Below are 18,096 nucleotides of genomic sequence, written 5' to 3' on the forward strand. Positions count from 1 at the left end.
CTGATACATGGATAAACTTTTATTTATATACCAAAGGGAAAACATATTCATTTAAAACTGCCTAATCCATATTTCCATTAGTGAGGTGTTTATTATCCACCTTTAAAAAGCTTCAAACAAAATAAAGCTAGGAAAATACATAAAGAATCCAGATTATAAAACTCTCCAGGTAATTAATGGTCATAATAATACTGAAACTACAGTATAGAAAAGCAATTTTCTAGAAGGCCTAACTGTAGTTTATTTAGAAGTACAGATAATCAGTACCAAATTTATCCATTCAGTTGTAATATGCAATTGGAAGCAAACAGTATCAAACTGTATAACTTTTAAAAATTAACCTGAAGTTGTTATGAACTATATAAAAATTGATTATTCTTCCAGCTCTCCCAAAAGCTCTACAAAATCAGTGATGTACCATTCCGCATTGTCCTTTACTTGTTGCCTAATCACATTTCCTCCAAATCCGATGAAAGCATCCTATGGGGTGGGGGAAGAGAAATAGATTTAAAAAAAAAAAAAGATACAGCAGCAGCCAAGGGCATTAAGTTGTGTGTGGAAGAATAAACTGTGCAAACAGGTGAGCCCCACCTCACTGGGGAGCTCCTCCTGGTAAATGAGTGAAGTGTGCCACCTGCACATCCATTCACCTGGACATGTGGGAGTCAGAAGCATCGGAAGCCCTCTTAAAACAAAGACAACTGCTTACAAAATCACCAGGTGGTAAATGTCTACATTCTAAACTGTACAGCATTCACATCCAGTACAGGAACTTCTGGAGGGAAGCTCAGAGAAGCCTGTGGGGCAGCCTGGGATCAGGGCGGAGCCGCACCCCCTATGGTGCCCTACATGGACCTGGGCCTCTCTCCCAGGGTCTGTTATCCTGGGCTGAAGACAGGACCACTCCAGTATCTGCTGACAGCACTCTACTTCTCGCCATGAAGATTGTTTAAAGTTACATTGTTTCCTTAATTTCTATTAAGTGATGCCTTCTTTTACTCAGTAATTTTTTTTAATTTATTTTTATTTTTTGCTTATAAACAACAGAAATTTACTTCTCACAGATCACAAAGGCTGGAAGACTGAAATCAGGGTGCCAGCATGGTCGGATAAGAGCCCTTTTCCAAGTCTTTTAAAATGGCATTTTCTCTGTTTCTGCCAGGATACAGACGTGATATACATTAATTTGGAAGTACACAATTCTCTTCTGTGCCCTTTGTCTTAATTTTTTCATACCACACAAAGGGAAAACATATAACTAGATTCTTACCTTCCAGGTAAACTTAGCCTCGTAACTGAGCTACCTGCCTCCGTGGCAGCCCTTTCTACAGGCCAGCACCAACTCAGCTGTCCTGACATATTGAATCTTTCCCTCTCTCTCCAGAAGATAACCTAATGGTAACACCAAAGTGCCTGGGGAAATGTGGGGTCTTCAGCAGTTGCTTCTGCCCACTCCCGCTGGCCCTGCCCACTGACCGGGCCAGGACGACGCCTAATACATCCCACTGCCCTCCCTCTGGAAACTGCCCCCCTACACCCTGCCAGGCCTTCATGGGGTGGCTGTTAAACTTCTTTTAGGTTACAGGTTCCTCTGACAATATTCCAAGGGCTACACACCTGCATGCACGGCACTTTCTCTTGATTTAGTCAGGCTATTTAAAATTTTGGAATATATATAAAATTATACATTACATTTTGGAATTTATAACTTTGTCATATCTCAGGACTGAGATTGGGATCTCCCTAAAAGAACTCCACATTTTGGGTCTATGTACTTCTCATTATATCAGCCCAATGCTCGTTTCTTACTCAAGCCCAGTGTTGGCTGTGAATCATCTAAGAATGTGTTATCTTAAACTGATTCAAATGATGTTAAAAGGATCCCAAAAGAGTCTTTAACCACTTTTGATTAATCATTTACAAAGGCAGTTGCTATTTCTAGATCGCAGGAAGCTAGTAGTAAAAAAGTTCACCACTACATTTGGTTCACTTTTTCTTAAGTTAGAAGGAGATGACAGAGGCAAAGTCCTATGTGACGTGGACACATTTGATATTTAGGATCTGTATAGCATTTGTATCTGCTATATATTCTGCTAATCGCAGAAAACAACATTCATTCAGAAGAATAAAAAAATGTTTTTTAAACTTTTATTTATTTTAAGTGTGTTTTTCCAGGACCCATCAGCTCCAAGTCAAATAGTTGTTTCAATCTAGTTGTGGAGGGTACAGCTCAGTGGCCCATGTGGGGATCAAACCGGCAACCTTGTTGTTAAGAGCACTGCACTCTAAACAACTCAGCTAACCGGCTGCCCCCTGACATGTTTTAATATAGACATGTTATTGAACCTCCACGAGCCTCAGTTCCCCAGTCAGTAAAAAGGAGATACTTTACTCTATCAAGGCTGTTAGGAGGATTAAATGAGATAATGTATGAGGAAATGGTTTCTCAAATACAAAATGACATTAAAATTCTCGTTAGTTATAAGAGCTATATTATCATTATTTGTGGTAGTATTTGAAGAAATGAAGCCAAACCTTGTGAGTACACAGTTGGGCTAAGAGGTGGCCATACTTCAGGAACAAGGGGTTGTTGAAACTTTTAAAAGATTTTTAGTTCCTTGCTTGCAAATTGTCGGGTTTCTAAAAAGTTAACTGACATATTGAGATTGAATTGGTTTTATTAATTGTTTTTTTAATCTTACAGTGATATTTAGATTTTTGTGTTTAATTCTTCATAAATCTTACTGAATTCTAAAGCAGCTGTCTAAAACAAAAGTATAATTGGAAAATATTAGTACGTTTAATACATACTGCAGGAGGGCAGGCTTCCATGTCTGTGGCTCCATCTCCAATCATGACTATTTTCTTAAAATGAAATTTTTCCTTTAAAAGTTTAATAACTTTTCCTTTCCCACCAGATTCAGCTGTTGGCTGCATCTCATCAAAACCTGCATATTCACCTTAAAAGAGTAGTTAAAGTAGTGTTAAAGATCCACAGAATTAGAACAATTGGGTCAACTTTTTGTATAGATGATATCTTCACTTAAATGTCACTGAGAAAACTAAAAATGGCCCTCAGTAAAGTGACCAAGCCTGGACTTCCACTCATATTCCTCAGAATAAACAAGGTTTGCTTTTAAATTATAACTTCAAGGTTACTCCTTTAAGTCGTAAACATCTTGGGGTAACCTAGCTTTATCCTCTAGGCATCCAGTGTAGTAATTCTCAAACATTGTTAAGGTGGCAGAAAACCATGAAACAGTAATATATGAAATTTAAAATAAGTTAATATATAATGTCATCTAAGAGAAGATTCCAACTTATATTTGATCAATTATTTCCATTCTTACAGTAATTACCACTCATTCTCTACTTCCTTTTTTAATGATCTTTACCTATAGACCATTCAAAAGTGTCTATTAACACATTTAAAAATTTTAAATTAATATTACTTAGTTTGAAGAATGTCAGCCATGCATTGACATAACTGGAGACAACTTAAGATAATAGAAAACAACAGGTGTGGTTCTGTGATGGTCGTGAAAGGGGCCAGGAGGCACCTCCCAGGCAGCTGCAGTGCAATCACTTGCTAACAAATTAATTCTCCTTCCTGAGTTTAAATTGGTTCAAATACATGAGAGCTCTCATAAAACTGAAATATAACGCATAACAAAATAAGTAATGGAAGTTATGTAGAAACTAACATTTTACTAAGTGCAGAATTTACATACAGATAGATTCTATGGATACTAAAGCTAGAAAAAATGATGACTTAAGTCTATTTTTTGGAGCAAAGGATAGCAAAGCACAAAAGACATGAGTCAAAAGAATCCTTATCTTAATATTTAACCCTGATGCCTCCTTGCTTAACTTGCATTCCAAGAGACATTACTTAGGATACTGAAAACTAAAATTGATAGGAAAGGGAAAATATCACCATTAAAGTCTTACCATTAAAGTAGAATTTCAGCCTATTAGCAAATACATTGGTTGATGGGATATTGAGCTTTGAAGCGACATGCTCTACAATGCTCCTAAAGCCACCGGATATTAGGAAAACCTGAACATTTCGTTCTTGCAGGCGACTTACTAGCTCCCTGCAAAAAAGAAACATAAAATACCACTGATTAATACAAAAGAGAACACATGAAACATGAAAATGAAACTAAATATAAATATATTTTTTCTCTTGAATGCATTTGCCCAAGGTACACTGGACAAGGTATTGTCCTGGTGAATTAATGTTTTGTTTATGTTTTTCTAAATGCACTTATAAATTAATGGATGGGGCTTGAGTGCTTCAGGAAGCCATTCCACAACTCTGTTCTGCCTTTAGACCTAGAAACACAGATAAAGAGGAGGCTTCAGCTGTTTCCTAGGGAGAGAGGGATGGCAGACATGAACAGGATCAACCAGCCAGACAAGAACTTATGTAAGTGCCAAAAGAACCACACAGAAGGGAGTGCAAAAGTAATGGTGAGATACTCTTGGGAGACCATCCCCCAAAGTGCAGGTGCTAATAGGGAAACAACAGACCCAGATCGGGGCTCCTCTTACCTTATGCCAGGGGTCAGGTGTGGCGGGTGTTCTGCTATGAGCCTCTGCACCTGCTCTCTGGAAGGCCGGATCAGAGCTAAGCGCTCTGTGAGGGCAGCCTTGAATGGCACTGCCCCACCCATGGCTCGGCGTGTCCTAGGAGAAAGACAACAATCAGGCCAGAACGTCAGCTGTTCTCCAATTCTACATGCCTAACCTCCCCGACTCCTCACAGCATCCACCCATGAGGAAGGTGCTGCCTAGAGCCCCATGTACAAAAGACAAGCTATGATGCCAGGGGAGCGAGGCCTAAGAATAAACTATTAAAGGTTTGCTTGAGAATCACATTAATATTTTAGGGCTGTGTCAGTATCCAATGTAGCTGAACATGAACTGGCCTGTGACCTGGTGATTGCCACATAGCACGAAGGAGGGCAGGAAGGCAGGAGGGGCTCTCATACTAGCATCCACGGAAACCAAAACTAGCTTTCCAGCACACCACTAAGGCTAACTTTTATCCATGACACAAAGCACTGGACACTTGGAGAACCCACCCAGGTCATCCTCTTCAGTTAGTGACAGTCATTGTTCCCCTGATGAAGCTAAGAGAGTGTCTTATCCATATTTGTTTGTCAGAGCAACTTTTTTTTTTTGCCATAAATATTTGTATAAATGATTAGATACTGTAGACTACCAAATTCTGCTCTAAGTGATGAAAGAAAAAGCCTAGTGCCCATGTTTCATAACCAGAGATTAAAATCAGGGAATTATGGCTCTGATTCTGTGTGTCATCCAAAAGTCACTCTCTTTTGCAATTCTTCATCATTTCATAAAGTGAATATATACTGTCCCTACATTTCTGACACAGTATCTTCAACTCCACAGACTTTGGCCAGCTCATCAATTCCTTCTTCTCTGATGACCGTGCTGTCAACATCAAAGCATACTGCGTCAGCTGAATAGAAGAGTTTCCTCAACTCTGAGTGAGAGACCATCCTTAGAAAAATTTTCCTCCTACAACAAAAAAGATAAGTATATTTAAAGACATAAAATATAATCATAACAAGGTCTAATTTTGCCTGCTAATACCAAAGTACTTTGATTTGTATCAAAGTCAGTGCAGCCCATATAAGCAAGCACTCATGGACTCATTCCCTTTTCAACACAAATTAAGCACCTTCTAAGTGTCAGGCTCTGGGGTTACAAAGATGTGTGGGACCCAAACTCAGTCTAGTGAAGGTAACAATTTGTAAATATATTTGATGTTTAACCAATATGCAAATGTTTTGGCAAATAATACTAGCAATAAGGCTAGTACTAAAATAGAAATGTACATAAGATACTATGGGCACACAAAGAAAATGCTTAATCTTGTCCATGAAACAGGCCTTCCAGGAGGCACAGGCATTTGAGCTACATGTTGAAGGGCACATGGCCCTGAGCGGGTTCTCAAAGGGCAGGGTATCAATTTGGTATCTGCTGGCAGTGGGAAGGAGGGAGATGGAGGCCAGGAGAGAGGGTGGTGATGGCAGAGGGAAAGCATGAACAAAGGCAAGGAGGAAGAATGATGGAAAACAGGCTGGAAGCTGCCAAATGGCTCAGCCCAGCCACCGGACAGTGCACAAGGAGTTCAGATCAAGTGGGTCTCGGGCCAGGCTAAGGAGTTTGGATTTTAACTTCTAGGTAAGGGGAATCCTTTAAAGTCTCTATGCCTCAGAAGAGGCATAAAGAGAGGTCAGAGTTGAAAGTACACACTTGTTAGTCACCAGTGTTGAGGTGGTAACTGAAGGCATGGCCTGATGAAAGTCACCAGAGTGGAGAAAGGGGGGGTGGGGGAAGAGGGCTAAGGGCAGAGCCGGTAGGAATGGAAGCTTCAAGTTAGGAGCCTGGGAAGTAAAATGAAAATAAGAGGTCACAGGAATTCACTCCAGGAGGCCATGTCATCTTCTGAAACATCGTAATAATATACTAAGTGCATCCGTCTGGCTGAGATCTTAACTGGGGCTTATTTTGGGGGTAGGTCTTATTTTCGGGGCAACATGGTAACTGTAAGATCCCCTTACAAAGGCCAGGAGCTTTCCCTTTGGCCCCGCCTGTGCAGTCAGGCTCAGCAGCGCTGGAGGTGTGACCCTTTCTTCATTTTAATGCTAAAAATCATGCCCAGGGGTGAAGATTTAACATGCTAATGAGACATGGGATGCAAGAAGAAGCATATAGCCACACAGGTGCCAGGAAACCTGCCTCTACATGCCTAGACAGTTCTTTTCCTGCCTAGCTCCCTTTAAAAACTCTGCCTCAGCCTCCCTCAGGAAACCGCCCAGTTATTCCTTTTCCTGGTGCTGGTTTCCGTGTGCACAAGCTTAATAAAACTTTCTATTTGTCTACATTGGTATCTGGCGATCTCTCTTGATTTCCATCCTGGAAGATTGCAGGGAGCCAAGGGCGCTAGTAACAGTCCCCAATCCCAGTATTCTCAACATAACAGCCAGAGTAATCGCTGTAAACTGTAAGGCAAATCGTGTCACTGATTGCGCAAAGTCCTCCAATGGCTCCTCATTTTACTAAAAGTAAAATCGCAAGTTCTCATAATTACCTATAAGGTCTGCCCCCAACTTTGGCACAATCACCACAGCCACCACCATGCTCTTGAAACAGGGCCCGATTGTGACCCCCAGAAAATAGGACTTGCAATGTCCCTGGCCTAGCCTCTCCCTGCCGTTGAGTTTAACAATTGGAAAACCCCCTCCTTGTGGTTTGAGCTTGCAAGGTCCCCCGTCCAGTTCCTTGCTTTAGATAATTACCCCGAAACTTGTGCTTGCTTAGGATCACAATACCCTATTGGTATTACTGATCACAGTCTCTATGGCCTAACATTCTTTCCAGGTTACTGTTATCACTGCACCTGGGTTGACGACCACCACATCGCCTGAGGGAGGAACCATCACGTAGCCTCTGGAGGAATGTCCAGATTTTCCCCTCAATATCCCAGGCTGGCCAGAGAATGTTAAGGCAGTTTTTGAAAGTGCCTTCTCAGACTATCGGTGCTCTGATAATAAACACTTATTCTGTGACCCAAATCCTATGTCGATGTATTGGCTGAGCGGCACAGGGAGCACGAGCCCCGGACTCGTTGGGCTTCCGGTTCCACTCCCCATTACATGTGCAGACGGAAAACGGGCCACATGTTAAACCTAACAAGCTCAGGAGACTGAAAATAACCACACAGGATAGCGTGAACATAAAAATTCCTTACTGAGGTGGGCCAAGGTAGGAAGTCACATCCTTGGCCTGTAGCTTTCTTGACAAAAGTCAGTCTTCACCTTAAGTGAGCCTGTCTGTCCTTTTTTTTGCATCTAAAATAACATAGCCTTTGGAATGTCAGAGTACTCCCTTTTCTGGACTCCCCCAGGGGGCACAACCCACCACACCAGAGCAGGAAACTACAAAATCCCTCATTGTTATCTTGTTCCCCAAATACCATCTCTATGTGCTGTAAAATGCTATTAACTATCCTGTACCCACCAATGTAAAAGAAGTGTGTCTCTCCATTTTGCTTTTTATTCAATCCCAGAGATTTCCCCACTTTGCTTTCTCCCACCCCCTTAATCTACAACCAATGGATTTCATGTAACCTTCCTCCTTTGATTCTAATGCATGAAATAAATTGCAAAACGGCCATTTTCCGGAGCATTTTCTCAATCCGTTGAGACTTTGCTTCCTGGCAACTGTCGTCCGTTTGGTTCAAATAAACTCTTATAAGCTTTCTCTTAAGCTGGATGGTTTTTTGTTGACACATTCTGACCTTATTTCCTACTCCTCGCCACTCTGCTCACATGGCCCCAATATTGCTGATATTCTTGCTGCTCTACCAAACACACCGGGCAGCTGGTGTGCCCTCAATGGGGATGCTCTTCACTCCAATAGCCACTCGGCCAACTCTTTCATCCAGAGTTTGCCCAAGTATCACCTTCTTCAGTGAGCCGAACCTGACGCCCCTGCTTATCACTGCAATACCCCCTCTCTATCATTACCCCAAACATTATTAATCTCCCTCCTTATGCTGTACTTTTCATTTTTTCTGGAATATCTATCATCTCCCAATGTCGACAAAAAAACATCCAGCCCAAGAGAAAGCTTACAAGAGTTTATTTGAGCCAAACTGACCGGCAATTGCTGGGAAGCAGCCACAACAAATTGAGAAAATGGTCCAGAAAATGGCCATTTTGCAACGTATACATTAGAATCAAAGGAGAAAGTTTCCATTTGTTGTAGATTATGGGGGTGGGAGAAAGCAAAGCGGGGAAATCTCTGGGATTGGGAAAAAAGCAAAATGGAAACACACTCTTCTTTTACATTTGTTGGTACAGGATAGTAAATAGCATTTTACAGCACATAGAGATGGTATTTAGGGAACAAGAATGAGAGATTCTGTAGTTTTCTGCTCTGGTGTTGGTGAGTTGTACCCCCTGGGGTTTGGGAAAGGGATTATTCTTACATTCCAAGGGTATGTTATCTTAGATGCAAAAAGATGACAGACAGGCTCACTTATGGTAAAGACCGACCTTTATCAAGGAAGCTACAGGCCAAGGATGTGACTTCTGGCCATGGCCCACCTGAGTTATGAATTTTTTATGTTCACACCATCCTATGTGGTTATTTTCAGTCTCCGGAGCTTGTCAGGTTTAACATGTGGCCCCTTTTCCGTCCGCACTAATATATGATGAAATGTACTTATGTTTATTATGTATTGTCTATCTGTCCTCATTAGGATATAAATGTCATAAGAGTATCTTTTATCAGCTTTCTTCACTGCTGGATCCTTAAGACTGAGAACACTACCTGGCACACAGTAGGGTTCAATATTTGTTGAATTAAGTGAATGAATAAAGCTCAAATGCCATTTTCACTATCTCTCCCCAGAACTCCCATAGTACTTTATGTAGACTGTTTTCAATATATGGAATTAATCATATTCCAACCTATCTTAAACTTATTTATGTGCATGTCACCTCCAATCCTGCATTGCAAATGTTGTGGATCGAAAAGGGGCCACATATTAAACCTGACAAGCTCAGGAGACTGAAAATAACCACACAAGGTGGCGTGAACATAAAGTTTCATAACTAAGTGGGCCATGGCGGGAAATCACATCTTTAGCTTCCTTCATAAAGTTAATCTGTGCCTGTAAGTGGGCCTGTCTGTTGTCTTTTTGAACTTAGATAACATCTTTGGAATGTCAGTAATCCTTTCTCCAGACCAGAGTTAGAAACGGCAAAATCCCTCATTATTATGCTAGTCTCCTGATTACCATCTCTATGTGCTTTAAAAAGCGAACTGTTAACTATCCTGCACCCACCTATGTAAAAGCAGTACCTGTCTCTCCAATTTACTTTTATCCAGTCCCAGAGAATTCCCAGCTTGCTTTCTCCCACCCCCTTAATCTATCACCAGTGGATTTCATGTAACCTTCCCTCCTTTGATTTTTATATATAAAATAAACTGCAAACGGCCAATTCGTGGAGCATTTTCTCAATCCGTTGAGATTTTGCTTCCCGGTAATTGTCGTCAGTTTGGCTCAAATAAACTTTTATAAGCTTTCTCTTAGGCTGGATGTTTTTCATCGACATTGTTTAAGATCCAAAATTTTCCAAAATGCCTATTTTGAGCCTCTTTTGAGTGGAGGCTCAATTATTTTCTGAGGGTTGAATTAATAAACAAAATGATGTAACTGTTAATTACATACCCACAACTAACCATTTTTTAACTTTTCATTGTGGAAAATTTCAAATACATACAAAAGTACACACATGAGAACTCCATATATTCATCATCCTGCTTCAACAATTGTAACAAATCCTGCTTCATCAACAACTCCACTAAAAAGGGTTCTGTACCCAATTACAACACGGGGGAGGGGTGGTTCCCATACGTCCAAGAATTGCTTGGATGTCCTAAAATTCAACTCAATTCTGACACTATCTGTCCAGAGACAGCATCAGATTCCATACGTTTAAGGTTCAGTCCCACAAGGCTGACCCCCTACCCCCTACACACACACACACACACACACACACACACACACACACACACACTTCAAGTGCCAATCCCAAGTCCAGGTTGTCACTTGTTCTGACAGGCTGGCTATAGACTGGAGGTCCCAATGACCCCCTCCTTGGGTTTGATTAATTTGTTAGAGTTGATCAAAGTGAACTGGCATTTTAAGATTCTTAACCATGGAGATGGGAGGACTATGGGTGGAGCTGGGCCCTTTGTTGGCTCTCTGGTCATGACTTCCTATTGAACTCTGTGGTAACTTCTGGGAGAGGGATGGGAATAAAGGGAGAAACCATGTTGGGTGCTTGCTTCCTTTTTCCACATGGGTGGCAGCGGGCAGTCCAGCTGCGAGTGTGCTTGTACTCCTTGGTGGTTCCATTTCTTTTGCTTTTCCCAAATAAACTGTTTTCTTTTGGTCGATTACCTGGAGAATTATTTTGCCAGTCGACAGAGTGCACACAACTCAGAGTGCACACATTTTATTTACTGGATCACCAGTTTATTATACAAGGATACAACTCAGGAACAGCCAGGTGGAAGAGATGCACAGGGCAAGGTATGTGGGAAGGGCAGAGCTCCCATGCCCTCTCCAGGCACAGCACTGTCCAACCCCCAGCTCTCTGAACCCCGCTGGTTTGGGGTTTTATGGAGGCTTCATTACAAAGGCACGATTGATTAAGTCATTGGCCACTTAAGACCAAACTCAACTTCCAGACCCTCTTCCTTCCACAGAGGTTGGGGGTCAGGGACTGAAAGTTCCAAACCTCTAATCACACAGTTTGCTCTCCAGGCAAACAGCCCCTGTCCTTAAGTACAGTCCAAAAGTCACCTCATTTACATAACAAGAGACACCTTTATCATTCCCATCACAGGAAATTCCAAGGGTAGTAGGAGCTCTGTGACAGAAAGAGGACAAAGACCAAATATTTGTTTCTTATTATAAATCTAAATCACAATCTCACGCCCACAAATGTCCACCTTCCTTCATTTTCTCAAAGCAAATCATATCATCTCATACAAAAATATTTCAGTATATATTTCTAAAAGATAAAGACTTTTTAACATGGCCGTTTGGATTTTAACTACACTACTGTACCTGCCTGCACTCAGGTTTGGCTGCTGAGGATTCTAGAAACAAATCAGGTTAAGATTTATTCAATTACTTTATGTCCTTCATGATTTGGAGCCTATCTGTTCACCAACCTATTCCCCACTGCTCGTCTCCCCCCACAAATACACTGTGGATGAAAAGGGGGCCATATATGTGTTGGGCACAGCAGGCCCTACAAACTCAGAGACCAAAATTAAGCACATAGGATGGTCTGAACATAAAAATTCCTAACTAAAAGCAGGTCATAACCAGAAGTCACATCCTTGGCCTGCAGCTTCCTTGACAAAGGTCAATCTTTACCTTAAGTGAGCCTGTCTATTGTCTTTTTGCATCTAGAACAACATGCCCTTGGAGTGTCAGTCATCCCTTTTTCCGGTCCAGAGCAGGAAACTATAGAATTCCTCATTATTATTTATGGCCCATGATTAATATCTCTATGTGAACTATTAACTATCCTGCACCCACCTATGTGAAAGAAGTACCTGTTTCTCCAATTTACTTTTATCCAATCCCAGCGATTTCCCTGCTTTGCTTTCTCCCACCCACTTAATCTATCACCAATGGATTTCATGTAACCTTCCTCCTTTGATTCTATGTATAAAATAAGCTGCAAACCACCATTTTGTGGAGCATTTTCTCAATCCTTTGAGATTTTGCAATTGTTGTCAGTTTGGTTCAAATAAATTCTTATAGGCTTTCTCTTAAGCCGGATGTTTTTTCTTCGACATCGGGAAGGTGCTAACTCGATAAATAAACCTTTCCTTATTCCAAACTCTGATCTATTGAATATTAAGTATTTGATGCACCGAGTACACAGGCCTTTAGACTGCAACAACTATACAGAATCAGCATCATATATTCTGAAGTTGGAAGAAACCTCAAAGCCATCAGCTGGGTCTGGTCCCATGCCTTTCTGCAGGAACAATGTTAATGTGTCCATTTCACAGATTAACTAATAAAGGCATATGGAAGTTAAATGCTTTACCCAAAATCATACAGCTCCTAAGAGACGGCTAAAGAACTAACGTTTGGATCTCAAATGCACAGAGACAACATAAAAGAGGTAGATTAATTAATCAGAACTAAATAAGGTTAAACCCTGACAACAACATAATGTGGATCCAAAAAATGTCAAAGATTTTCATCAAGAATTCAGACCAAAGTTCTGCTAGCTAGACAACACAATGGATGATGAGTCACTAACAGTAAAAAAAGAAAGTCTGCACATTCTGAGACAGGTTAGTTAGCATGTTGTTAGGTAGACAGGGTGGTCCCTGGTGAAATAAGCAAAAGGCAGCCATATCCTGAAACTCCAGGTTCTGGAATGTCTCCTTCACTCCAGGACAAAGATATGAGAATGCGCCTTGAGGTTAATAAGTTATCTCATAAATCTCTTTTGGCCACAAAGGAACAGATCTGATAGATAGGGATGGGTTGTTAATCCCTTTAGGATGGGCAAACAGGACAAACCTGACGGATGAATTCCATTAGAAGGCGCCAACCCCCTTCTCCAAGCAGGCAGGGACGGTATAAAAGTAAGAACTTTTGCCTCAGTCACTGGGCAACCCGGTCAGGACCCCCTCTAGTTCTGAGAGCTGTGACTCTTTACTCTTTACTTTTAAAAAACTATCCTTTTTTACAACTCTTCGCCTCTCCTTGGTCTGTGCTTCCATTCTTCTGTTTCACGAGACACAATCCCGACACTAAGAAAATATTCTACATCAATTCTTTGGGAGACAAGCAAACAGGTTTTATAAACTGTCAGACTCCCACCAAGCAAGAAACTCCAAGGAGTTCCATACCCCACACCCTCTATGGCTCATAAATTGTCCACTTGGCTCTGGTCTGCTTAGAACGCAGGGCGAACCCGGCCTCTGCTTCCTTTAGCACTTCCCAACCTGCACTGAAAAATGCTCAGCCTCCTTGTTCACTTCTGGGTCCCTCTTTTCCCATTGTCCCCACCAGGAGTAACACAATTCATACACATTGTTACCGGGAAATGATATTCAACCTCTACTCTTCTTCTTCTTGAAGGAATGAATTCAATCAAGGGACAGAATTTTGTGCAGAATGAAAGAGCCAGAAGTTTATTAGTAAAAGAGAGTACACTCCGAGACATGGAGCAGGCTGACCCAAAAGAGGGAAGCAGCCTCTCCTTACAGGCAGGAAGGTTTTTATTTCTATGGATACAATTGCCCCCCACCCCTTCTCTTATCTCTCTTTCTCCCCCTGAGGTGCCTGATCCTCTGGCATTTAGCAGGTACTTATTTGCTTTAGGAGAATGTGTAAACTCATCCCTTTGATTTAGGGACCTGTGTAAACACACCCCTTTGGTTTAGGGGCATGTGTAAACAAATCCCTTTAGGGTATGTAAAAACCTGGAATGCTATTGGGCAGATGCCAGGGGCTTGACCCAAGTAGGAGCTGCAGCAAGGGGCTATCTAACCAAGGCTAAATTTCTCCTTCTGCTCATTTCTATCTACCTACCTACCCTATCCATTCAAAATTCTCATAGCTTCAGGGGAAAGAAATCTACTGAGCTAAATTAAGTTGCTTCAAAGAAAATTGTGTTCATTAGAATTTCACACAAAAGAAAAATTGTTGCTGGAGAATGGACTCTGGGTCCCTCACATCTGGCCCTTGTGGGGAGAGAGGACAGGACTGGGGGTGAAAGAAATCCTGGTTTAGATATGGCAGCTCCAACGCCCAGTACCTGCCTTCTGCAGCTCAGAACAGGACCCCAGCCCGCCTGGCCTTCTTGGAAAAGCAGAACGCCAAATGATAAAGAAGCCGCCATTGACAACTCCTGCTCCAAAAGCAAGTTTTCTCTCAGGGCCAGCCTGAGAAAGTCTGACATTGGAGAAGAAGAAAAAAACTTCCTCAGCCAAACAAACTTTCTCCCAACTTCTCTATCCATGAGGTTTACAAGCGGCATCTCAGATCCCTTTCACTGACTTCCCTTTTGTTAGGATTGATCTTTTGCCTTCACCCGTGTAAGAACAAATACAAGCTGGTACAGAAATTGTGGAGGTCAAGCACAGCTGAGAGAACAAAGCTTACTAGACTTAGATGGACGTCACCTTAGCAGATTTGGTAGTGGTGAGACAGGTTAGCTAGCACGTTGTTAGGTAAACAGGGAAGTCCCTGGTTGAATAAACACAGGCAGCCATATCTTGGAACTCCAGCTTCTGAAATGACTGATTGGCTCCACGGCAAAAATGAAATTGCGCTCTGGGGGTAAATGAGTTCTTTTGTAAATCCCTTCAGGCTGGGCAACAGAGCAAATCCGATAGACAAAATCCATTAGAAGGTGCCAACTCCCTTGCCCAAGAATGCAAGAGAAAGTATAAAAGAGCTTTTTGCCTTAGCCAGTGGGCATCCCAGTTTCGGGTACCCCGTCTCGTAAGGGAGCTGTACTTTTGCTTTAATAAAAATCTTTACTCCTCTACCTCTCCTTCCGAGTTCACATTCTCATTCTTCGGGTACATGAGACCACGATCTCTGGGCACCAGACACCAGAATCCTGTAATAGTAGTGGCAAGTCTGTTTCAGACCCTGTAGACAGTTGAAACAATGCACAATGGAGTTTGAGAAGCTTCTAGATCTGAGAGTCAAAATTACTCTCTGTAACTAGGACCAAGGTTCCTGGGCAATGCACTTATAGTACATTTTGTGACAAAAAAGAACAGCTATTCTTTGAAGAACCTGAGATTTTACACATACTGCATAGGTTACAGCAGACAATTTTTTAAATTTAAGTGAGGAGTAAATGGCTAACTTATAGACAAACATATAACAATAACGACAACAACAAAAGACAAATCTAGCTAACGTTTCTCCAGTGCTGGATTCCTAGGAGACACTCTTCTCTTCCTCTTTCTTTCCTCAATAAAAATGAAGCATCAAGTTCTGATTACAAAATTTTGTAAGAGAAATCATGTGAGTTCTGCAAGAGCAAGAAGAGCCTAGAAATAAAGTACAAGGAAATGAACATCAAGCTCCAGACACAGGTGAAGAAAGAGGAAGATGGTCTGGCTTCACTCTCCCTCTTAATAGGACTGGAACAAAGAAGGGTCAGATGCAGTGTTTCCTAAGACTGTTTCTTTTAGGACACACTTAACTTCTGCCTCCTTCAAGCACTTCAGAGGAGTTAAACACATTATTTTCTGTGGCTTTGACTCTGCAAAAGCTTCAGGTCTGACTAGAAATCACCTACACCTGATTAACAGGGCACAAGGAAAGGAAAAGGGAAAAAGGATCTACTAGGAGAACAAAATGCAAATATGGAGAAGCAGACATAGGTACATTACAGACTCTACAAAACAGCCCCTGCTGTCTTCAAAATGAGGAGACAAAGGTGACAGCATTCTAAGATCAGAGAAGAGTACCACTGCCAATAACAAGGGAATAAAGCCAACAACTTTGAATTACAATCCTCGATTAACACTGATAAAGATGCAAGATCTATGAAGAAAAACAAAAGATAAAAGGAAATAGTTAAGGAGGATCTAAGATGGCAGAGTGGATAAACACTGTGATTGCCTCCTTCAGTGACCACATTACAATTAGAACTAAATTATAAAACAATCAACCTGGGGAACTATCTGAAGTCTAGCTGAACAGAAGTTTTATAACTAACTATATAACAAAGAAGCCACATCCAGACTGGCAAAGAGAGAAAAAAAGAATTAAGAACACAAAGCAAGAAAAAGCCAAGGCGAGGCTGAAAAGGAAGGGAGCCAGAATGGAAATAAATAATTCACAAGGTTCAAATACAGTCCTTACAGAACTCAGGGTTCAGTGTACACTTCCTCTCACCCCAGTCACATTGGATAATAGTCCTGTGAAGAAGGATGAGTACAAGGTGTACTCAAAGCCCTGTACCTGGGTCTAGCATTACTTTTCCCATTCTGCTGAGCATAACTGGCCTCTGCAAGTGTTCTGAATCCCACTTCCCTGTAAGCCAGGGAAAGCTGAAGCCTATAGAGCCTCCCCTAATGCTGCAATCCCAAGAAAGGATCTACTGCCTGGATTAGTAGGACAGCAAAAGTAATACTTCCAATTATGCTTCTTTACTATAGTTGACTCCTTCTCTTTTGATACCACTTACATCTAAAAGGGAATTTTTTTCATTATAAAAGCCTGCTCTATTTCTCTTCTAATTTGGAATTCATACATTGCTATTTGACTTTTTTTTTAATTGGACATGTATTAAATCATCTGAAAATTTAAGTCTCTTCTATTTTGTTTCATGAATATGAAAATAGCAGGATTATGATCATTATTATATTGAAATCCTACCTACTAGTTATAATAAAATAGAGAAATCTTATAATTCTTATTCTTCCCTGACCTACAGTCTAATGCCAATAATCAATTCAAAATGAATCCAGGCCTACACATAAAAGCAATGCTATAAAACATCTAAAACATAGGAGAAAAATTTCACGAATGTGGTAGGCAGCCTCTAAAATGGCCCCCAGTGAACTCACCTCCTGATGTTCTAAACCCTTCTGTGAACCCCTGCCCTTGATTATGAGCCAGATTCAGTGACTCTCTTCCAGTGAATAGAATGAGGCAGAGGTGAAAGGATATCACTTGTAAGATTAGACTGTGACACAAATAAGTGCATGTATAACTGTGATATCTGGATAAGCACTATGGATTATGTCAGGGTCAGTTCCTTTGGGACATGGGGGAAGAAGGAGTGCATGAGACTTCCCTGTATATTTCTTTGCAAACTCCTGTGAATCCAGAATTATTTCAAATTATTTCTTAATAAAAGTGGTTTGTTTGTTGGTTTATTTGTTTTTGAGATTAACTTTGAATTAATTTCAAAAACAAAGCAAAAGAATGTGGCTTTCATCTTGCCCCCATGCCCACTTTGCTCTAAGGGAAGGCAGATGCCATGTTGGTCGCTGCCCTATGGAGAGGCACATGTGTCAGAACTGAGGGGGCCTCCAACAACCCTCAAGGAACTGAATCCTGCCAAAGACCATGTGAGTGGACTAGGAAGCAGATCCTGCACCAATAAAGCTTTTAAATAAGTTGACTTTGACCAACTACAACCTCTTAAGAGACCCTAAGCCAGAACCACCCAGCTAAGCTGCTCTCAGATGTTACACCCACAGAAACTGTGAGAAAATAAATGTCTGTTGTTTTAAGTTGCTGAGTTTTGGGGTAATTTGTTATACAGTAATAGATAGACTCTGGTTAAGGTGGCAGAGTAGGTAAACGCTGTGCTTGCCTCCTGTCACAACCACATCAAAATTGCAACTAAATTACAGAACAACCATCATAGAGAACCACCTAAAGACCAGCTGAACAGAAGTCCCACAACTAAGGATATAAAGAAACAGCCACAGTAAGACTGGCAGAGAGGTAGAGACACGAAA

The 18,096-nt window shown here is 41.3% G+C and overlaps 2 protein-coding genes across 2 annotated transcripts in view; both read right to left on the reverse strand.

The window, feature by feature from the left end:
* The window catches only part of SEPTIN14 (septin 14), a gene marked incomplete at both ends in the record, with an annotated part of 390,465 nt that overhangs the window by 325,756 nt on the left and 46,613 nt on the right, over positions 1-18,096 (reverse strand). The window lies entirely within an intron of this gene.
* Positions 1-18,096, reverse strand: part of PSPH (phosphoserine phosphatase) — a 25,598-nt gene continuing 7,502 nt past the window's right edge. The window contains exons 2-6 of the mRNA XM_081053032.1: positions 5,392-5,550; positions 4,558-4,692; positions 3,952-4,097; positions 2,812-2,960; positions 1-480 (exon numbers count right to left, since the gene is read on the reverse strand). Of these exons, the coding sequence (XP_080909158.1) occupies positions 373-480; positions 2,812-2,960; positions 3,952-4,097; positions 4,558-4,692; positions 5,392-5,531 (678 nt within the window). The 5' untranslated portion in view covers positions 5,532-5,550 and the 3' untranslated portion in view covers positions 1-372. The remainder of the gene's footprint in view (positions 481-2,811; positions 2,961-3,951; positions 4,098-4,557; positions 4,693-5,391; positions 5,551-18,096) is intronic.

This window comes from Rhinolophus hipposideros, assembly GCF_964194185.1.
Source record: "Rhinolophus hipposideros genome assembly, chromosome: 7".
Taxonomy (NCBI): domain Eukaryota; kingdom Metazoa; phylum Chordata; class Mammalia; order Chiroptera; family Rhinolophidae; genus Rhinolophus; species Rhinolophus hipposideros.